Consider the following 21,451-nt stretch of genomic DNA (forward strand, 5'->3'; position numbering starts at 1 on the left):
CTCCGATGACTCCTCCTTCTTTCTTCTCCCCAGACTTTTCCAGTCTCATTCAGCACTAAGCTGGGATTGTAGATATCACTGGGGTTAAAAAGTGTACCAAGACCTCTTTTAGGATTTATTTCCCCAGTTCTACCACTCACTGGCATGCTTTGGTCTTCCAGTGCATCCCACAAACCCTCCTGTTTGTAGAACACAGACTTGGATACACTAATGCAGATCTCTCCCTGCTGCTGGCACAAGCCCCTCCGGGTGGTGTGCTTGCTTTGGGTGGACACCACTTGCTCCAGCCCCCCATCATCTCCTCAGCCCACTAAGAGATCTGCTTCAGCAGGTCCATGTCTTTCTTATCATGGCCATGCATCCTTGCAGCAAAAGAACTTTTAGAAAAGGGTTTCTAGCAGACTGACACTTCCTGTCTCCTCAGAGATAAGGATATCTGATTTGGGGTGATGTGCTGGGCTTCTCAGTGGAAGAAGGACATGGACTTAGTGAAGCAAGAAGAGTGCAGGAACAGCAAAAGTTTGAGGGGACTGAAGAATCCTTGTGATTAGAAATGGGAGATGTGCAAGGTTTATTTATTGTAGGGGTCCTACAGTTGAACACACAATTCCAGTCTTGCCAGAGATGAGTAGAAGCTGTGAATTCCCTGCTCACCTGCCACTCACGCTGTGGGGATGAGCACAGGACAGAGGAGGTTTCTGGTCTGCGAGTGCACATGGTCAGGGAATGTCCAATTCCTTATCCACCAACACCCAAATCCTTCCCCCTTGGACCTGCTCTCAATCCCCTCCTCACCCAGCCTTTATCCTGCGTGTTTGGGATTGCTCCAATCCAGGTGCAGCAGATTCTTCCCCTCAGCTCCTCTCTGGTCACAGGGGAGAACTCTTAATCTATTAATTACTGGGAATAAGGAAGAGAATATTCAGATTTAGAAGATCCGGAGCACAGCCTTTGAGGATAATCTATGGCTGGAAGTTTGGGACAGCCTTGGCTGGTAATCCCGGGGCAATTTTTCAGGCAGCAGATTTTGCCGGGCACAGCCTGGCAAATCATAAAGTGGGAGGGTTTTTCTTCCCACAGCTTTGCATTGTCATATCCTACTCTTGAGGCCGTGTCCATCTGAATTTGGCAGCAGATTTGATGAGTTTGTATTGGCTCCAGCATTGCTGGATGAGGGAAGAGGGACTGAAAACATGTACCTGGTCTTGTGCACAGTCCTTGTTTCTCTGCCAGAAAACAACCTTGTCTCTAGCCGGGAGAGATGTGGATGTTGGTTGGACCATTTGGTTAGGAAGGAAATGGGTGGGATGGTCTCACTGAGAGAGTTATGAAGGAGTCAATGGCTCCATGTGTGAGTGGAGAACAGGGATGAGTGGTGGGCCTCAGAGACTCGTGTTCAACCATTATCACTTCCCATCTCTGTCAGGGCCATGGAGTGTACAGTTGTGTGCCCCCAAAGAAATACTGTGAATAACAGTCAGGTGAGGGTGTGGTTGATTGTCTGGAAGGAGAGAATGGCATCCAGAAGGTTCTGGACAGCCTGGAGAGATGGGCTGCTGTGAAGCTCAAGAAGGTCAACAGGGCCAAGAGGAAGGTTCTGCACCTGGATTGGATCAATTTCAATAACGGATGTTGGACGGGTAATGAGTTAATTAATAGCATTCATGAGGAGAATGACTGGGGATGTTGGTGGATGAAGAATTGGACATGTCCTGCCGCATAAATGAGCTGAGCAAAAATCCCCCATGTCCTGGGGTTATCACCCCAAGGTCTGGGCAGCACATTCTGCCCCTCTGCTGCACTCTGATGAGGTTGGATTTGTGTGTCCCACTCTGGGGACACAAAAAAGGGAAGACGTGGGCCTCCTCCAGCAGATCTGGGAATGGCTTTAGGAGTGGATGAGGGTCTGGAGGAACTGGTGCCCAGCCAAAGTGAGCACACCAGGCACGAGGGCCTTGTGGCAGAGTCACGAGAGACCTGCACTGGGGCATCCAGGCGTGTGTTCAGGCAACTGAAAAGTTGCTGTGGGACACTGGAAGAGTAAAGTGTACCAGTGGGTAGTGGAATTGGGGAAATAATTCTGAAAAGAGGTCTTGGAGCACTTTTTCAACAATCCCAACAGCCTCAACAGCATTGGCTTAGTCTCAAAGTGTCTAAGGAGAAGAAAGAAGAGGGAGTCTTGTGAGGTTTTGATGCAGGAAAAACTTTATTGAGGTAGAAGAGTGAAAACTCAGGAGCAGGCAGTGGAAGGGAGCTGCTCGGAGGTGCAATTAGGGCGACCATCAGCCAAGGCCCCTTCCTTTGGTGAGGTTTGCCCAGAGCACCAAGGCCTTCCTGCCCCACAGTGGAAGCAGCCAGGCAGAGGTGCCCAATGGTCGCTGGCTTGGGAGAAGGGATTTGTCCAGAGGGAGCTGGACAGAGCCGAAGGGGCGATGCAGAGCAGGGAGTGGGGAAAGAGCAGGAACAGAGATGGGCCATGTGTGCAGGCAGCCCGGGCTGGCCCCTTGGCTACTGCCTTGCTTGGTGGCCCGAGAGCAGGAGTGGCAAGTGCAGAGTCAGTTTGAGAGCCTTGGCCCAGAGATGTGTCCTCAATGCCGCAGATGTGTTCCAGAGAGTGGGTGGCTGGTGTCAGGAGGCTGAGGGCTCTTAGCAGATGTAGCCATAGCCCCTTCTGCCATAGCAGCCCAGGCCACCCAGACCATAACCACAGCCATAGCCAAACCCGCGGCCGTAGCCAAGGCCGTAGCCAAAGCCACCAAAGCCACCAGAGATGGGCTGTCCCTGGGCACTGAGCTCACTGCCCACGGCAGCCGAGGAGGTGGATCCGACGGCGGTGTTCTGGGGGAAGGAGGTCATGATGGGTCCTGGCAGGGTGACCAGCACAGGGGAAGGGTTGATGATGACGCGGGAATCCTGGCACTGCAGGGCACAGGGCTCGTTGCAGCTGTTGGCCAGCGGGGTGGGTCCGCAGGGCTGGCAGAGGGTGTTGCAGGCCATGGGTGTGGAGTGGAGGGTCCTGGAAGAGAAGGGATGAGACAGGAAAGGGTTGTGTGGGTGTGAGGGTTGGTGATGCAGGAGGACAAGGCTGTGTGGAGGCTGTTGTGGGGCTGTGGGGAGGTGTGAGGGCTGCTGAGGCTGGGCTGAGTGTGCTGGAAGAGAGAAGTCAGGGGTGCAGGAGCAGGAGGATCAGGGGATTGAGGCTCACCTGGTTGTTGGTGCAGGAGCAGAAGGCTTCAGGAGAAGTGTGTGAGGGACAGAGGCTCTGGGCCAGCTTTTATGCTGGTTCTGGAGGGGTGGGACAGCCTTGTCTCATGGCCTTGGGGCATTTTTTAGTCAGGAGCACCTGCCTAGCCCAGCTTGGTGAGTCATGGTTCGTGTTTTCCTTCCTGATATTCTGTGATTCCATGCCATCTCCTTGAGGCTGTGTCCATCTGACCTTGGCAGCGGCTTTTAATTGGGAGCAACGCAGCCAAGGGTTTGGTATTGTTTTGACTCAGGAATGTAGAAGATGCAAACAAAGCCGACAAGAATTTGGCTCTTTTCTCCTGTCTTCAAATGACACCCAACCATTCCTGTTGGCCACACCTGTTTTCATGCGACCCAGGAAATGGTTGTTTTTCTGGGCTAAAAATTCACATTGCTGTGTCATTTTGGTCCACCAGAACCGGCATTTCTTCTCTGTGGAATTGCTCTCAAGGAGTTCCTCTCCAAAGCTGTGCTCATGTTTGGGACTGTCCCAATCCACGTGCAGGACCTTGAACTTGGAGTTGTTGAACCACAAGAGGTTCTTATGTTCTCAACCTTCCCAGTGTCCCTCATGCTGGGATCCCTCATTCTTCTTGTATCAACTGCACTGCTCTGCTTCCCAGCACCTGCAAACTTGCTGAGGGTGGTCTCAATCTCACGGCTCATCACCTCAATCAAGGTATTCAAAATCACCAATCCAAGGCAGAGGCCTGGAGACCACATCACTGGTCTCCACCCACACAGAGAGCCACTGACCATCACTCTCTGTCCGCTCCTCATCCATTCATCAGACCACCTCTGAACCCACGTGCCTGCAGTTCAGAGATAAAGATGCTCCTTGAGACTGTGTTAAAGACCTGACAGAAGTTCAGGATGACACCGGTTGCCCTTCCCTTGGCAAGCAAAGCATTCTAGCAGGGAAAGTCCTTGTAGTCCTGCTGGAGCTTAAGTGGATCATGAGGTGGACATGCACTCTTCAGGATAAAAATCTCCAGCAGTAACCAGGAGAAGTAATGTAGGAGGAGAAATACAAGCAGGCTGAAGGAGTTGATGCTCCTGTCCCCCACCACTCTTGGGCCTCTAGAGTGGAAGAAGGACATTGACCAAGACCAGTGCAGGGAGACCATGACATTGACAATATTGGGGTATCCTCAAAACGTGGAGAAGCTGAAAGATCTGGGAGTTTCTTGAGATGGAAGGTAAGAATGTGAATGGGACATGTTGGCAATATGCTGTGACCTCACTGATGACTTTCAGGTTCTCCTTAGCTCTGTATGAATCTTCTGCATGTCTTGATAGATGTCATCAAAAAAACCCACACTGGTCTCTAATTCTTGAATTATGAGCCACATGGACACAAGCAGAAGGAGAAGACATGACACTGCAGAACATCAGGAAGGAAAACAATCCCCAGCTCATGACTCACCAGGCTGGGCCAGGCAAGAGCTGCTGCCTAAAAAATGCCCCAAGGCCATGGGACGAGGCTGTCCCACTCCTCCAGACCAGCATAAAAGCCAGACCAGAGCCTCTGTCCCTCACACACTTCTCCTGACACCTTCTCCTCCTGCAGGCAACCAGGTGAGCCTTAATCCCCTGACCTTCCTGCTCCTGCATCCCTGGCCCCTCTCTTCCACCACACTCAGCCCCAGCCTCAGCAGCCCTCACGCTTCCCCACGGCACCTTCGACACTTTCCTGCATCCTCCTGCATCACTGCCCCTCAAAAACCCACACCCCCATTCCTGCCTCACCCATTCTCTTCCAGGACCCTCCACTCCACACCCATGGCCTGCAACACCCTCTGCCAGCCCTGCAGACCCACCCCGCTGGCCAACAGCTGCAACGAGCCCTGTGCCCTGCAGTGCCAGGATTCCCACGTCATCATCAACCCTTCCCCTGTGCTGGTCACCCTGCCAGGACCCATCATGACCTCCTTCCCCCAGAACACCGCCGTCGGATCCACCTCCTCGGCTGCTCTGGGCAGTGAGCTCAGTGCCCAGGGACAGCCCATCTCTGGTGGCTTTGGTGGCTTTGGCTACGGCCTTGGCTACGGCCGCGGGTTTGGCTATGGCTGTGGTTATGGTCTGGGTGGCCTGGGCTGCTATGGCAGAAGGGGCTATGGCTACATCTGCTAAGAGCTCTCAGCCTCCTGACACCAGCCACCCACTCTCTGGAACACATCTGCGGCATTGAGGACACATCTCTGGGCCAAGGCTCTCAAACTGACTCTGCACTTGCCACTCCTGCTCTCGGGCGACCAAGCAAGGCAGTAGCCAAGGGGCCAGCCCGGGCTGCCTGCACACATGGCCCATCTCTGTTCCTGCTCTTTCCCCACTCCCTGCTCTGCATCGCCCCTTCGGCTCTGTCCAGCTCCCTCTGGACAAATCCCTTCTCCCAAGCCAGCGACCATTGGGCACCTCTGCCTGGCTGCTTCCACTGTGGGGCAGGAAGGCCTTGGTGCTCTGGGCAAACCTCACCAAAGGAAGGGGCCTTGGCTGATGGTCGCCCTACTTGCACCTCCGAGCAGCTCCCTTCCACTGCCTGCTCCTGAGTTTTCACTCTTCTACCTCAATAAAGTTTTTCCTGCATCAAAACCTCACAAGACTCCCTCTTCTTTCTCCTCTTTAGACACTTTGAGACTAAACCAATGCTGTTGAGGCTGTTTGGATTGTTGAAAAAGTGCTCCAAGACCTCTTTTCAGAATTATTTCCCCAATTCCACTACCCACTGGTACACTTTACTCTTCCAGTGCCCCACAGCAACTTTTCAGTTGCCTGAACACACGCCTGGATGCCTCAATGCAGGTCTCTCGTGACTCTGCCACAAGGCCCTTGTGCCTGGTGTGCTCACTTTGGCTGGGCACCAGTTCCTCCAGACCCTCATCCACTCCTAAAGCCATTCCCAGATCTGCTGGAGGAGGCCCATGTCTTCCCTTTTTTGTGTCCCCAGAGTGGGACACACAAGTCCAACCTCATCAGAGTGCAGCAGAGGGGCAGAATGTGCTGCCCAGACCTTGGGGTGATAACCCCAGGACATGGGGGATTTTTTGCTCAGCTCATTTATGCGGCAAGGACATGTCCAATTCTTCATCCACCAACATCCCCAGTCATTCTCCTCAGGAGTGCTATTAATTAACTCATTACCCATCCAACATCCATTACTGAGATTGATCCAATCCAAGTGCAGGACCTTCCTCTTGGCCCTGTTGACCTTCTTGAGCTCCACAGCCTGTCCAGCACCCTCTGGAAGCCATCCCTTCCCTCAGACAATAAACCACACCCTCACTTTGGTGTTATCCCCAATGTTGCCAAGGGGACACTTAAACCCACTCTCCATATCCCTGACAAAGATGGGAAGTTACAATGGTTCCAATGTGAAGATCTGTTGGTCATCACCAATCCCTGTTCTCCACTCTGGGACATGGAGCCAGTGACCACAACTTTTGAGTGAGACCATCCTGCTCATTTCTTATCCAGCTAGAGGTCCAAACATCAACTCCAGCTTAGAGACAAGGATGTTGTCTGACACAAGAACAAAAGCTTTGCACAAGTCCAGGTAAAGGATAGTGGTCCACCTTCCCTCATCCCATTGTGGAACCAATACCAAACCATTAAAGCTATCGCCGAGGTCAGATGGACATGGCCTCAAGAGCAGAACATGGAATTTCAGATCTGTTTGAAGCAAGACAGGCCCAACCTCATGACTCACCAAGCTGTGTCAGGCAACAGCTTCTGCCTGGAAAATGTCCCGGTGTCATGGGCCGGGGCAGTTCCAAACCTTCACCAGTGGATCATCCTCAAGGCCATACTCTTCACCTTCTCCATCAGATTCTTGTCTTCCTTGTTCCCAGTAATACAGAGATTAAGAGTTCTCCAATATCACCAGAGCAAAGGAGCAGAACCTGCTGCACCTGGATTGGAGCAATCCCAAACAAGCAGGATAAAGGTGGGGTGATGGGGGGATTGAGAGCAGGCCCAAGAAGGAGCACTTGGTGTGTTGGTGAGTGAAGAACTGACTATTGGATGGGATGTGCCCCAGCCATGTGCAGTCACTGACCAGAAATCCCCCAGTGTCCTGTGCTCATCCCCACAGTGTGAGCAGCACAAGAAAATGGGGGAATCCCAGCTTCTGCTCTCCTGCACTAAAATCAGAGTTCTGTGCTGAACTCTGAGCCCACAGAGACAAGGAAGACGTGGACCGGCTTCATAGGATCTGTAGAAGGGCATGGAAGAGGATGAGGGACAGAAGCAATTGCTCTCCAGCAAAAGTGAACACACCACCAAGACAGGCTTGGGCCAGGGGCAGGGATAGATCTGTCTTAGCGTATCCAGGTCTGTGATTTAGTAGCTGAAGGATTTGTGGGATGCATGGGAAGAGCAAACTCTGCCAGTGGGTGGTAGAACTGGGAAATAAATAATAAAAGACGTTGAGGAGCACTTTTTCACCCACTCCCAGTGGACTCTGGAAGCCTGGCTGAGAGCTGAGTGAGACTGGATGGGTCATGGGATGAGAAAGAAGGACTCGTGATGCAGGAAAAATTTGTGATGCAGGAAAACTTTATTGAGGTAGAAGACTGAAAGGCTATAAGCAACAAAAGGAAGCCTGAAAGGCCAGGCTGAAGTGCAAGTAGGATGACTAGCCAAAGCCCATTGCATGGAGGAGGTTTTGCCACATCATCAGTGCCTTCCTGCCCCTCATGGTGTGCTGGGGCCCTTTAGCAGTTGTAGCCATAGCCTCTTCTGCCATAGCAGCCCAGGCCTCCAAAACCATAGCCAAACCCACAGCCATAGCCCAGCCCGTAGCCAAACCCGCGGCCGTAGCCAAGGCCGTAGCCAAAGCCACCAAAGCCACCAGAGATGGGCTGTCCCTGGGCACTGAGCTCACTGCCCACGGCAGCCGAGGAGGTGGATCCGACGGCGGTGTTCTGGGGGAAGGAGGTCATGATGGGTCCTGGCAGGGTGACCAGCACAGGGGAAGGGTTGATGATGACGCGGGAATCCTGGCACTGCAGGGCACAGGGCTCGTTGCAGCTGTTGGCCAGCGGGGTGGGTCCGCAGGGCTGGCAGAGGGTGTTGCAGGCCATGGGTGTGGAGTGGAGGGTCCTGGAAGAGAGAGGGGTGAGGCAGGGCAGGGGTGTGGGAGTGCAAAGGATGGTGATGCCGGAGAGTGATGGAATGTGGAGGCTGTTGTGGGGCTGTGGAGAGGTGTGAGGGCTGCTGAGGCTGGGGCTGAGCGTGCTGGAAGAGAAAGGCCAAGGGTGCAGGAGCAGGAGGATCAGGGGATTGAGACTCACCTGGTTGTTGGCAGGAGAAGGCTTCAGGAGAAGTGTGTGAGGGAGAGAGGCTCTGGGCCGGCTTTTATGCTGGTCCTGTATGGGCGGGACAGCCTCGTCCCATGGCCTTGGGGCATTTTTTAGGCAGCAGATCTCACATGGCCCTGCTTGTTGAGTCATGAGGTGGGGAGTGTTCTTCTTCATCCATTTCTGCAATTCCATATCTTCCTCTTGAGGCCCTGTCCGTCTGACCTTGGTGGCAGCTTCTAACTGGGAGCTGATCTTTGGAAGGGTTTGATTGTTCAGTGTGTGCAAGGGAAGCGTGAATACAGAAGCAGCACCCAGGAAAGGTGCAATGTCATCATGTGGTCATTTTGTGGCAGTTGTCTTCTGTGGTTTGTGGGTTCTTTGTGAAGACTGGGACTCTGTTTTGGGTCACTGGATGTCCATCAGTCATTGTGCTGCACTCAGGAATGCTGAGGGAGCTGCTGATGTCTTGGGGAGGTCACTCTGCAATAACTTAGAAAGGTCGCAGTGCCTGAGAGCCCTTCATGGCAGAGGAAAGAGAGCTCCTTTCTTTTGTGTTTTAAATGATGTCAAGAAAGAAATTCTGGAAAACAAGAGCCAATTCAGGGCTGAACTTGCTCCAGTGTACTTGTATTTTGAAATTTACACAATTTACATGACGACATACTCTGTCATTTAGAGTGTATTCCTTGACCTCATTCAGGAATCCAATAAAGAACAAACAGGGTCCGGTCCCTTTTTTCGTAGTCTGGTTTGTGACATTGATTCCTTTTTTCCGCATTCAAGCCACAAGTTTTCAGAACTTGTAATTAGTAAGTCTTAATGTGTTGTTCCTGTGAGCAAAACCCAATAATTACTAACGGACAGCCAGTAAGCTCCTCTTTCCTTCTGTGTCATGGAGCAGTTGTTCCTCTGTGGAATTGTGCAATTTCATGTTCTGCTCCTGAGGCCATCTCCATCTAACCTTGGCGGCAGGTTTTAGTTGCAAGGATTGGAGACCAAGGTGTTGTTGTTGATTGTGCATGTCTTGACACGTAGAAGATTCAACCCCAGCTTAGGAGATTTGGGGTGTCATCACTGAGGTCATTCCATGGCACATTGACATGGCATATTGTCCCATTTGCATTCTTGCCTCCTGCCTGAAAAAATTCCATCTCTCTCACCTTCTCCACATTTTATGGATCCTCCACTCCTTTCTGTTTCATGGTTTCCCTGCACTGCTCTTGGCCAACCATGTCCATGGCCTTATTCCACTGAGGAGCCCAACAATGGTGTGGAACAGGAGGATCAAATCCCTCAACCTGCTTGTATTTATTTTCCTAATCCTGTCCTGGTAACTGCTGGAGATTTTCATAGCTAAGGGTACATGGCCACCTCATGGCCCATTTATGAAATTTCAGTCCAGAGCAGCGACCATATCCCAGGATGCAGAGAAGTAGATTTGGCCAGAAGGAACAGCTGGGGGTTAGCTGAAGACTTGAAACAACACCCAAATTACTGTAGGCTTTGTTTGCCTCTACTACATTCAAAACAAAACCAGTACCAATCCCTTGGCCTTTTCTTCTCCCAACTGGTCAAGGTTAAATGGACACGGACTCAGGGGAAGGACACAGAAAAAACATTCTCCACTTCATGACTCATCGGGCTGGGCCAGCCAAGGACTGCTGACTACAAAATTCCCCAAGATCAGGGAAGAAGGCTGTCCCACCCCTCCAGGACCAGTATAAAAGTCGACCAAGTGCATCTCTGTCTCAGACTCTTCTCACGCCTTCTCCTTCTGCTCTTGCAGACAACCAGGTGAGTCTCAAGTCCGTGACCCTCCTGCTCCTGCACCCCTGGCCCCTCTCTTCCAGCAGGCTCAGACCCAGCCTCAGCAGCCCTCACGCCTCCCCACTGCCCCACAACAGCCTCCACATTCCATCACTCTCCTCCATCACTGCCCCTCACATCCCAATACTCCTGCCTCATCCCTTCTTTTCCAGGGATCCTCCACTCCACACCCATGGCCTGCAACACCCTCTGCGGATCCACCTGCGGACCCACCCCGCTGGCCAACAGCTGCAACGAGCCCTGTGCCCTGCAGTGCCAGGATTCCCGCGTCATCATCAACCCTTCCCCTGTGCTGGTCACCCTGCCAGGACCCATCATGACCTCCTTCCCCCAGAACACCGCCGTCGGATCCACCTCCTCGGCTGCCGTGGGCAGTGAGCTCAGTGCCCAGGGACAGCCCATCTCTGGTGGATTTGGTGGCTTTGGCTACGGCCTTGGCTACGGCCATGGGTTTGGCTATGGGTTTGGAGGCCTGGGCTGCTATGGCAGGAGGGGTGGCTACATCTGCTGAGGACCCTCAGCACCACTCCAGACATCACCAGCTTGGGACTCCACAACCACTCTTGCAAGCCAGTCCCCTCTGGTGATGGTCGCTGTACTTGCCCCTTACACTGGATTCCTTCCACTTTTTTCTCCTGCCTCTTCATTCCTTTTCCTCAATAAACTTTTTCTGCATCAAAACCTGAAATGCCTCATGTCCTTTCTTAATTCCAGTGGTGTCACATCCTCACTGAGTACATTCCACAGCTCAACATTGGGGTACATGGAATAGACCAAAAACACCCTCCCTCATAAATATGTCAAAATAACAAATAACAGCATGGGAAGCAAAGGAGGGAACACCTTCCAGAATCTGTCACACATGCCTTAGCTGATACACCAAAGCCTTGGACACATCAATGCTCTCCTGGGTACAGCTCTGGAAAAATCTTTCCATGCCAGTGCACATTTGAAAAACTCTCTTACCAGGAGGTGTCTTGAACCCTTCCAGCAAACTGAGGAACTTCATCAACCACTCTGGCAGGAAATCTGGAGTGGAAGTGCTTCAACTCCCATGCTCAAGCAGAATCAGCAGGAGCCGAATTTCCAGCACCATGGACAGTTCGGTGTTCGCCCTCTCAGGACAGACACTCCAACACCTCTTCCACTCTGCGGCCACCCTCACAATGAAAGGTTTTTGTATTCTTTGCCCAGGGAATTCGATTTGTTTTCACTTGTGCCTTTGCTCTCTTGCCCTGCACATGAGCACTGCTGTGAACAGCCAGACTGCTTCACTTCATTTCCTGCCATCACTGATCTTCACACTCTGATGACACCCACCATCCATCCTTGTCCCCTGTGAGTCCCAGCTCGGATTATCCTCTAGGAATGATTCTCCAACCCCTTCGGAGTCTTGTTGTCCTGAACTTGTCTGGATTCACTAAATGTACTTCATTTTCACACTGGGGAGCCCAGGACTGCTCACAACACCTCACATGGGACCTCACCAGTGCTGAGGTACAGACAGCTCACTTCTCCCTGCTTGGTCATACACTTTTCCCAATCCTAACCTGGACACTTGGGTTCCCTTTTCCCACACAGGGACACCGTCTGCTCCATTCCTTCTCAACCACAACCACAAAACAAAGGCTTTTTCATAGAAGAAAACAATTGCTCCAACTGATACCCAGGCATTCCTTCTTACCTGGGATGATTCCTCCCAGCAAACAGCCCTTGGCAGAACCCCATAAGACGTCCACCACCTGTCAGGTTTTCTGTGTTGGCCCAATGGATCCAACTCCTGGGCTACGGCACTGGGGACTTGCTGCCCTCTGGACTTTGGGACACTGACCACAAGCCTCCAGGTCCAGCCCTTCAGACCTTTCTCACACATCCACGCTGGGCACTGACACAACCCAGACTTGCCTGGGCTGTTTTTGAGGATCAGGCAATGCTCACCTTCAGCAATCCTAGGCAGCCTCCAAACCTCCTTCCGACAGTCACAAGTGGCCTCGTGTTTTGGCACACAGCCCATGTAAAAATCCAAAAGGCCCCAGATATCAAAAGCTTAAAAATAAGAGGGGCACCAAGACACCCACAGAGCACAGTGAGCAGGAAAGATCAGGTCTAGAGTTAAGGCTTAGCCAGGTGGGATCAATGTGGGGAGGGATGAAATGGGAGGGAAGGGGCAACACCTCCATCTACAAATTCCAGAGCAGCCTGACAGGGCGGGGAGGGAATGGGGCCCCTCTTCAAAACACATCCACAAACCACAGCACATGAATGTCACGCAGTGACCTGGCTGATGACACCCCACCGCTCCAATGCTTTGGTTATTTACTCTGCCCTCCCTGACAAGAACCTTCCATGCACATCCTCCCAAATACTCACTCACACTTAAGAGTATCTGCCAAGGTGAGAAGGAAAAGGAGTCAAGAGCAGGACGTGGGATCATAGAATTCCATAAAGAAATACCCATATCATGACAGAAAGGGGAAAATTAATTTGCTGAGTATCAGTACTTATTGATTTTTCTCACAGGAACGAAATATAAAGATTTAAAAGTTATACCTCATGTCTTGAATGTGGAATAAGTGAAGTCATACCACAGAACAACCTGGAGTAAAAAGTGATCAGGCCAGGTTTACTTTTTAATTTCTGAACGAGGTCAAGAAATAGATTTTAGTTGTCTGAGTACATTGTCATGTAAAGTTGAGAATTCCAAATGGACCTGAAAAATGGAACAATTTCAGCCTGAACAGCCTTGCATTTTCCAGATACTGTCACTTCATCCCACTGGTGACACAAGAGGATGAGCTCCCTGTCATCCATCAGAAACTGCTCCTAGGTATGAGGACCTTTCCAAGCTCTGGCAGAGGGACCTCCCCAGGACATCAGCAGCTCCATCAGCATTCCTGGGTGCAGCACAATGACTGATGGACATCCAGCAGCACAGAATATGGGCCCAGTCATCAGAAGGAAGCCACAAACCACAGCACATCAGAGCCACAACATTACCTTACCTGATGACATTGCAGTTCTCTGGGGTTCTGGTTGTTTATTCATTCTTCGCTGACACACACTCAACAATCAAATCTTCCCAAATACCAACTCTCCCTTTAAGCAGCCACCAAGGTCAGATGGACACAGCCTCAAAGGAAGGACACAGAATTGCAGAATCGCAAAAAAGAAAACACTCCCCACCTCAGGACTCAGCAGGCAAAAGCTGCTGCCTGCAAAATGCCCCGAGGACAAGGGATGAGGCTGTCCCGCCCCTCCAGGACCTGCATAAAAGCCAGCCCAGAGCCTCTCTCCCTCACACACTTCTCCTGACACCTTCTCCTCCTGCTCCTGCCAACAACCAGGTGAGTCTCAATCCCCTGACCCTCTTGCTCCTGCTCCCCTGGTCCTTCTCTTCCAGCACGCTCAGCCCCAGCCTCAGCAGCCCTCACACCTCCCCACAGCCCCACAACAGCCTCCACACTCCCTGGACCTTCTGATGCTTTGCCCCTTGTGCCCCCACACCTCTAACTTACCTCATTCCTTCTCTTCCAGGACCCTCCACTCCACACCCATGGCCTGCAACACCCTCTGCCAGCCCTGCGGACCCACCCCGCTGGCCAACAGCTGCAACGAGCCCTGTGCCCTGCAGTGCCAGGATTCCCGCGTCATCATCGACCCTTCCCCTGTGCTGATCACCCTGCCAGGACCCATCATGACCTCCTTCCCCCAGAACACCGCCGTCGGATCCACCTCCTCGGCTGCTCTGGGCAGTGAGCTCAGTGCCCAGGGACAGCCCATCTCTGGTGGATTTGGTGGCTTTGGCTACGGCCTTGGCTACGGCCGTGGGTTTGGCTACGGGCTGGGAGGCCTGGGCTGCTATGGCAGGAGGGGTGGCTACATCTGCTGAGGACTGGTCACCACCTTGGGGCTCTGGCAACAGCTCCTGCAAGTGAAGCACCGTGCCTGATGGTTGCTCTACTTGCAACTTGCACTGGATGCCTTCCCTCTTTTTCTCCTCTGTCTTCAGTCTTTTACCTCAATAAATTTTTCCTTCATCAAGCCTGACATGTCTTCTCTTCTTTTTGATTTCAAATGATCTCACATCCTCACCCAGCACAGTGTGAGGCCTTAACAGGTCATTGGCATAGGCAGAAAAAGGGTTGAAACACCTTTCCTAGGATCTATGTCCCCAGCAGTAATCACAAGAATTGCACAGGAAGCAGGGTGGAAGTGTGACTTTACAGAATATGTCACAAGTCCATCACCTGCTACACCTAAGGCTTTGACACACTAATGGTCTCCTGCTCATGGCTCTGAAAAAGCTGCCATGGCAGTAGATACTTGACAAACTCTCTTCCCCAGCTGGATCCTCAAAACTTCCCTGTAAACAGTCACAAAATCACACATTTTGGGAGGAACACTGGAGAGCAAGAGCTTCATTCCCTTCTGCTCAAGTCAGACCAACAAGAGCAGGAATTCCAGGACCAGGAATTCCAGCGCAGTTCCAGTTCTGGCTCTCCCAGGACAGACTCCAACACCTTTTCCGCTCTCAGACCACCCTCACACCGAAAAATGCTTCTCTTCTTTGCCCACAGAATTAAATCTGTTTTCACTCGTGTTGTTGCCCTGTTATCCTTCACATGTGGGCTGCTGAGGATGGCTGTGATCCCTCATCTTCATTCCCTACCATCAGGGATTTGCACTCACTGATGACATGCCTCTGTCCATCCTTTTCTCCTGGGAGTCACAGCTCTCTCTGTCTCTCATCCGTGAAGGATTTCCCAGCCCCTTTAGAATTGTGTTGGCCATAAAATGTTTTTGTTTCTAAGTCCACGAGCATCTTCCACTGGGGAGCCCAAAAGTGCCCAAACCACACCACATGGGACCCAGTTAGTGCTCTAAAGAGAGGAAGGGCCACCTCTCCTGACTTCATGGAAAGAAGTGTCTGAAATCTATTTTGAACACTGATGATGCCTTTTCAACTAAAGCTTCGATGCAAACTTGGGATCTCTTTGTTCTCTACCAGCACTGCATGGTCCTGCTCAGCAAAGCTGCTTTCCAGATTCTCAGCCCACAGCATGACCCAGGGCCCAGTGCTATTCCTGCCCAGATCCAGAACTTCTAATTTCTCCCTCATGAAATGCAGGAAATTCCCTTTAGCCTCAGTCTGCAGCTCCCTCCGACTGGTGGCACAACCAAGTGGTGCCTCAGACACTCCATCATCTGCCAGCTCACTGAGGGGGCAACCCTCCAACTGCCCACATGGAATGGAAGAGTCCAGGTGCCCACACCTGGCACAGATGCAAAGTCCAGACCAGCCTGACACACCTGGGACAGTTTGGGGCCCCTCTCCACAGCACACCCACAAACCCAAAACCATGAGTTCCACAGGCTGACCTCACTGATGACACCACACTTTACAGATCTTGGTCACATCTTCAAACACGCACCATAAACACCTGCCTTTGGCCTCAAATATTCATATTTTAAAGGGGGAATGACCACGATGGAAGGGGCACGATCCTCATGCACAGCACACACAAAAAAGCCACACCAGCCTGACACGGCTGCGATGGAATGGGGCCCCACTTCACAACCAACCCACAAACTAAACCACACAAGTGCCACAAAATGACCTCACTGATGACACCCATAGTTTTCCTGGGGTTTTTTTTTTTTTTTTGGCAATTTCTGGTTTCTCTGACACACATTTTCCATGCCAATGCTCCCAAATACCGACTCTCAATTTAAAACTGCCGCCAAAGTCAGATGCACATGGTTTCCTTAGAGAAAGACATGACACAGCAGAGTTGTGGAAAGGAAAACACTCCCCACATCATGATTTGCCAGCCTGGGCCTGGCAGAACCTGCTACCTGCAAAATGCCCCAAGGCCATGGGATGAAGTTGTCCCGCCCATACAGGACCAGCATAAAAGTGGGCTCAGAGCCTCTCTCCCTCACACACTTCTCCTGATTCCTTCTCCTGCTCCTGCCAACAACCAGGTGAGCCTCAATCCCCTGACCATCCTGCACCCCTGGCCCCTCTCTTCCAGCACGCTCAGCCCCAGCCTCAGCAAATCTCACACCTCCCCACAGCCCCACAGCACCTTCCACACTTTCCCTCGCCCTCCTGCATCTCTGCCCCTCTAAACCCCACACCCCTGTTCCTACCTCATCCCTTCTCTTCCAGGACCCTCCACACCACACCCATGGCCTGCAACACCCTCTGCGGATCCACCTGCGGACCCACCCCGCTGGCCAACAGCTGCAACGAGCCCTGTGCCCTGCAGTGCCAGGATTCCCGCGTCATCATCAACCCTTCCCCTGTGCTGGTCACCCTGCCAGGACCCATCATGACCTCCTTCCCCCAGAACACCGCCGTCGGATCCACCTCCTCGGCTGCCGTGGGCAGTGAGCTCAGTGCCCAGGGACAGCCCATCTCTGGTGGCTTTGGTGGCTTTGGATTTGGCTTTGGCTACGGCCGTGGGTTTGGCTACGGGCTGGGCTGCTACGGCAGAAGGAGCTGCTACACCTGCTAAAGGCACCACCTTGGTGCTGTGGCAACACCTCCTGCAAGCAAAGCACCCCCGCTGATGGTCTTCCTACTTGCACTTCACACTGGATCAGTTCTGTTTCTTTCTCCTGCCTTTTAATTCTTTTGCCTCAATAAATTTGTTCTGCATCAGAGCCTGACATGTCTCCTCATCTTTGTAAATTCTGATGGTCTCACATCCTCACCTCACACGGTGTCAGACAGGGCATCGGGGTGAATGTAAAAGGGGCACAACACATTTCTTAGTAAATATGTCACCACCATTAACATCCAAGACTGACACAGGAGGCACGGGATTGGGAAGACCTTCCAGAACCTGGCACAAGTCCATCACCTGCTATACCAGACTTTTGACACATTAATGGTCTCCTGAGCACAGCTCTGGTAGAGTGACTCCATGCCAGCACACACTTGGCAAACTCTCTTCCCAGCAGAACTGTTGAACCCTCTCAGCAGAGTCACAAAATCATCCACTTGGGCAGGAACTCTGGAATGCAAGTGCTTCATTCCCCTCTGCTCAAGGAAGTCTAACAAGTGCAGGATTTCCAGTGGACCGTTCAGGTTTGGCTCTCCCAGGACAGGGTGTCCACCCTCACACTGAAAAATTCTTCCCTTCTTTGCCCATGGAATTCCATCTGTTTTCCCTTGTGACCTTGCCCTCTTTTCCTACATGGCTGCACTACTGTGAATAAATGGATTCCATTGACTTCATTCCCTGCCCTCATGGATTTTCATACATTGATGACACCCCGCTGTCCATCCTTGTCTCCTGGAAGTCCCAGCTCTCCCAGCCTCTCCTCTATGGCAGATTCCCCAGCCCTTTCAGTATGTTGGTTGTCCTGCATTTTCATGAATTAAATTTCCCTATTAGGAAACTAAACTTGGGCTAGGGAAACTGAAGTTAATTCCCTCTTCTCTACAGCTTGGTGAAAGGGAGACAAGACTGGCGCTAAAAAATTTCCATTCAGACAATTCCAGAGAGCAATAAGGTCAACCCTCTTCTTCTGAAAATTGAACAGCTCCAGTTCCTTCAGCTTCTCCTGGCCTGTCTTGTTCTCCTTATCTTTCAGCTGTTTTCCTTTCCATGTGTCAGTCAGAACTCGGCACTGTGACCCCACAGTGCGACCATGCTGGGCCCAGATGAGACGACTGCTATGGATCAACCAGCACTGGACTTTGAGGAGCTTGGGTGACCTTCATAAATCTCAGGAATTGCTTTCCCATCTCCACTGAGAAAGGCCTGGTCTCGGGGGTCTGGAGATTGAGATGATCCCAAGATTACAAAAAGTCTTTTTCTCCCAGTGGCCAAAGAAGAAGCTGGAATGTGTAGGGTGGGCTTCTCAAGGTTGTTTATTTTATCTTACCTATAACGTGCTTTCTCAAGGAGCTGTGGTCTGTCTAGCAGGTTAGTCTGTCACAGACTCCCCCCCCGGCCCCCCCCCAACTTGGGGTGGTGTTACCATTTTATACTAAAAGCTACATGTACCATGTTTACAATAACATGTCAATATCTATCATTTATTTTGGACAGTGTGTCTCTACCTTAATCCAATAGAAAAGTGTCACCATCACAGCAAGACGTGGAGGGTGAGAAGAAGGTCAGGACATGCCCAAATCCCTCCATCTTGTTCCCTAGAATCCCTTATTTTAAAACCCTAAAATTCTACTTTTTCACCCTGTGTTAATTCAACTACCACACTACTCAAACTCTTGTGTCTTGTAATTCCTCATACAAAGTTGGCAGTTTTTCCACAGGCTAAAATCGAAGCCACAGATGTTTTTGACTTTGTGCCAAGGTCTCCGAGCCCCCTGCCAGGTTCTTGAGACAGCCAGGGCAGCCAGGGGGATGTCCTGGGTTCCCACAGCCTGGCATACAGACCGGGCAGGAGAGATGGAGCCAAGGCAGGCAGGAATGCACTGGACGGAGCAGCCCCTCAGCCCCAGAACAGCTGCAAAGCCCAGACCAACCTGACATGGCTGACAGGGAATCACAGACTCACAGAAACACAGAATAATGAGGTTGGAAGAGACCTCTAGGATAATCAAGTCCAATCTATGCCCTAACACCTCAACTAGACTATTAGCACCAAATGCCATGTCCAGTCTTTTTTTAAACACATCCAAAGATGGTGGTTCTACCACCTCCCTGGGAAGACAATTCCAGTACTTTATAATTTTTTCTGTGAAAAGTTTTTTCATAATATCCAACCTAAACCTTCCCTGACCTAGCTTGAGACTGCGTCCCCTTGTTCTGTCAGTTGCTGCCCGGTGGAAGAGATTGACCCCACCTGTCTGCAACCTCCCTTCAGTTGCAGAGAGCAATAAGGTCACCCCTAAGCCTCTTCTTCTCCAGACTAAACAACCCCGGTTCCTTCAAACGTTCCTCATAGGGCTTGTGTTCCAAACCTCTTACCAACCTTGCTGCTCTCCTCTGGATGCGCTCAAGCATCTCAACGTCCTTCCCAAATTGAGGGGCCCAGAACTGGACACAGGTCCCTTTCTGCCTGAACACTGTCCAGCCACCCTGTCCCAGCTTGTAACCTTGTAGGGGATTTTTGTGGCCAAAATGTAGAACTCAGCACTTTGACTTATTAAACTTCATCCTGTTGGACTCTGCCCATCTAGCCAACTGATCTAAGTCTCTCTGCAGAGCGCTCCTTCCTTCCAACAGATCAACACAAGCTCCCAGCTTAGTGTCATCTGCAAATTTACTAATGAAGGACTCAATGGCCTCAGCCATGTCGTCTATAAAAATATTAAATAGAACTGGTCCCAGTACAGACCCCTGAGGGACACCACTGATGACTGGCCAGTGGAATGGGGCCCCTCTTCACAACACACACAAAAACCACAGCACACCAGTATCACAGGGTGACATCAGCGATGACACTCCCACCTCTCCCAAGCTTTGGTAACATCTTCACCCCACCCTGACCTGCACCATCAACATCAGTCTTTAACCTCTAATAATTGCATTTAAAAGCTGCCGCCAAGGTCAGATGGACACAGACTCAAGAGGAGGACATGGAATAACAGAATTCCAAAAACAAACACCTGCACCATGACGGGGAAAGGAAGATGATGCTGCTGGGCAGAGCTAGTAATTATTGGGGTTTGCTCACAGGAACACAATGTTAAGCCTTGAAGGACACAAGTTATGAAACCATACAACCTTAATGTGGAATAAGACAACCGATGTCACAGACCTGCCTGGGCATCCAATTCTTGTTTGTTTAATGGGTTTCTTAATGAGGTCAAGGAATATACCTTAAATGACAGAGTACGTTATCATGTACAACTGAGAATTCCAAAAGGGCCACAACATTGGAACAAGTTCAGCCTGAACAGCCTCTCCTTTTCCAGATGCTCTCCCTTCATTGCATTCAAGACAGAATGCCACAAACGCTTTAATCCATCAGGCACTCCCAGGCACTGTGACCTCTCCAAGCTATACTGCAGTGACCTCCCCAGGACATCAGCAGCTCCCTCAACATTCCTGGGTGCAGCACAATGACTGATGGACATCCAGCGGCACAGAACAGAGTCCCAATCTTCACAAGTCACCCGCAAACCACAGCACACGAGTGCCACAAAATGACCTCACTGGTGACATTGTAGTTCTCCAAGGCTATGGTTGCTTATTCAGTCCTCCCTCAAAAACATTTGATAATTAAATCCTCCCAAATACCAACTCTCCCTTGAAAACTGCCGCCAAGGTCAGATGGACATGGACTCAAGGGCTGGACATGGCATTGCAAAGCTGTGGGAAGAAAAACACTCCCCACATCATGACTCAGTGGTCTGAGCCAGGCAAGAGCTGATGCCTAAAAAATGCCCCAAAGCCATGGGACAAGGATGTCCCACCCCTCCAGGACCAGAATAAAAGCCGGCCCAGAGCCTCTCTCCCTCACACACTTCTCCTGACGCCTTCTCCTCCTGCTGACAACCAGGTGAGCCTCAAGTCCCTGACCTTCCAACCCTTGCCTCCCTGACCCTTCTGCCAGCACACTCAGCCCCAGCCTCAGCAGCCCTCACGCCTCTCCACAGCCCCACAACAGCCTCCACACTCCATCACTCTCCTCCATCACTGCCCCTCACATCCCCACACTCCTGCCCTGTCTCAGCCCTCTCTCTTCCAGGACCCTCCACTCCACACCCATGGCCTGCAACACCCTCTGCCAGCCCTGCGGACCCACCCCGCTGGCCAACAGCTGCAACGAGCCCTGTGCCCTGCAGTGCCAGGATTCCCGCGTCATCATCGACCCTTCCCCTGTGCTGGTCACCCTGCCAGGACCCATCATGACCTCCTTCCCCCAGAACACCGCCGTCGGATCCACCTCCTCGGCTGCCGTGGGCAGTGAGCTCAGTGCCCAGGGACAGCCCATCTCTGGTGGCTTTGGTGGCTTTGGCTACGGCCTTGGCTACGGCCGTGGCTTTGGCTATGGTTTTGGAGGCCTGGGCTGCTATGGCAGGAGGGGCTATGGCTACATCTGCTGAGGACCCTCAGCACCACTCCTGACACCACCAGCTCGGGGTCTGACAA

The 21,451-nt window shown here is 51.7% G+C and overlaps 7 protein-coding genes across 7 annotated transcripts; 5 read left to right on the forward strand and 2 right to left on the reverse strand.

Moving 5' to 3' along the window:
• Positions 1-2,646: 2,646 nt before the first annotated feature.
• On the reverse strand, positions 2,647-3,014 carry LOC116183274 (feather beta keratin-like). The gene has a single exon (XM_031504119.2). It carries the CDS (start codon positions 2,995-2,997, stop codon positions 2,647-2,649), a length of 351 nt encoding a protein of 116 aa, XP_031359979.2. The 5' UTR covers positions 2,998-3,014.
• Positions 3,015-5,028: 2,014 nt separating this feature from the next.
• LOC110480289 (feather beta keratin) lies at positions 5,029-5,379 on the forward strand. Its single transcript, XM_021548137.3, has one exon. The coding sequence runs from the start codon at positions 5,029-5,031 to the stop codon at positions 5,377-5,379; it is 351 nt and encodes a 116-aa protein (XP_021403812.2).
• Positions 5,380-7,958: 2,579 nt separating this feature from the next.
• LOC110480288 (feather beta keratin) lies at positions 7,959-8,327 on the reverse strand. Its single transcript, XM_021548136.3, has one exon. The coding sequence runs from the start codon at positions 8,325-8,327 to the stop codon at positions 7,959-7,961; it is 369 nt and encodes a 122-aa protein (XP_021403811.2).
• Positions 8,328-10,545: 2,218 nt separating this feature from the next.
• LOC116183271 (feather beta keratin-like) lies at positions 10,546-11,055 on the forward strand. The gene has a single exon (XM_031504115.2). The coding sequence runs from the start codon at positions 10,546-10,548 to the stop codon at positions 10,882-10,884; it is 339 nt and encodes a 112-aa protein (XP_031359975.2). The 3' UTR covers positions 10,885-11,055.
• Positions 11,056-13,926: 2,871 nt separating this feature from the next.
• LOC110480287 (feather beta keratin-like) lies at positions 13,927-14,408 on the forward strand. The gene has a single exon (XM_021548135.3). It carries the CDS (start codon positions 13,927-13,929, stop codon positions 14,260-14,262), a length of 336 nt encoding a protein of 111 aa, XP_021403810.1. The 3' UTR covers positions 14,263-14,408.
• A 2,156-nt stretch (positions 14,409-16,564) lies between these two features.
• On the forward strand, positions 16,565-16,894 carry LOC110480286 (feather beta keratin). The gene has a single exon (XM_021548134.3). The coding sequence runs from the start codon at positions 16,565-16,567 to the stop codon at positions 16,892-16,894; it is 330 nt and encodes a 109-aa protein (XP_021403809.1).
• A 4,172-nt stretch (positions 16,895-21,066) lies between these two features.
• Positions 21,067-21,405, forward strand: LOC110480298 (feather beta keratin). The gene has a single exon (XM_021548148.3). The coding sequence runs from the start codon at positions 21,067-21,069 to the stop codon at positions 21,403-21,405; it is 339 nt and encodes a 112-aa protein (XP_021403823.1).
• The last annotated feature ends 46 nt before the right edge of the window (positions 21,406-21,451 follow it).

The sequence above is a fragment of the Lonchura striata genome, chromosome 1 (genome assembly GCF_046129695.1).
Source record: "Lonchura striata isolate bLonStr1 chromosome 1, bLonStr1.mat, whole genome shotgun sequence".
Taxonomy (NCBI): domain Eukaryota; kingdom Metazoa; phylum Chordata; class Aves; order Passeriformes; family Estrildidae; genus Lonchura; species Lonchura striata.

Bases quoted from the DNA above. Each gene is read 5' to 3' on its own strand.
- LOC116183274 (XM_031504119.2), bottom strand. From the start codon at position 2,997: ATGGCCTGCAACACCCTCTGCCAGCCCTGCGGACCCACCCCGCTGGCC.
- LOC110480298 (XM_021548148.3), top strand. From the start codon at position 21,067: ATGGCCTGCAACACCCTCTGCCAGCCCTGCGGACCCACCCCGCTGGCC.
- LOC110480286 (XM_021548134.3), top strand. From the start codon at position 16,565: ATGGCCTGCAACACCCTCTGCGGATCCACCTGCGGACCCACCCCGCTG.
- LOC110480288 (XM_021548136.3), bottom strand. From the start codon at position 8,327: ATGGCCTGCAACACCCTCTGCCAGCCCTGCGGACCCACCCCGCTGGCC.
- LOC110480289 (XM_021548137.3), top strand. From the start codon at position 5,029: ATGGCCTGCAACACCCTCTGCCAGCCCTGCAGACCCACCCCGCTGGCC.
- LOC110480287 (XM_021548135.3), top strand. From the start codon at position 13,927: ATGGCCTGCAACACCCTCTGCCAGCCCTGCGGACCCACCCCGCTGGCC.
- LOC116183271 (XM_031504115.2), top strand. From the start codon at position 10,546: ATGGCCTGCAACACCCTCTGCGGATCCACCTGCGGACCCACCCCGCTG.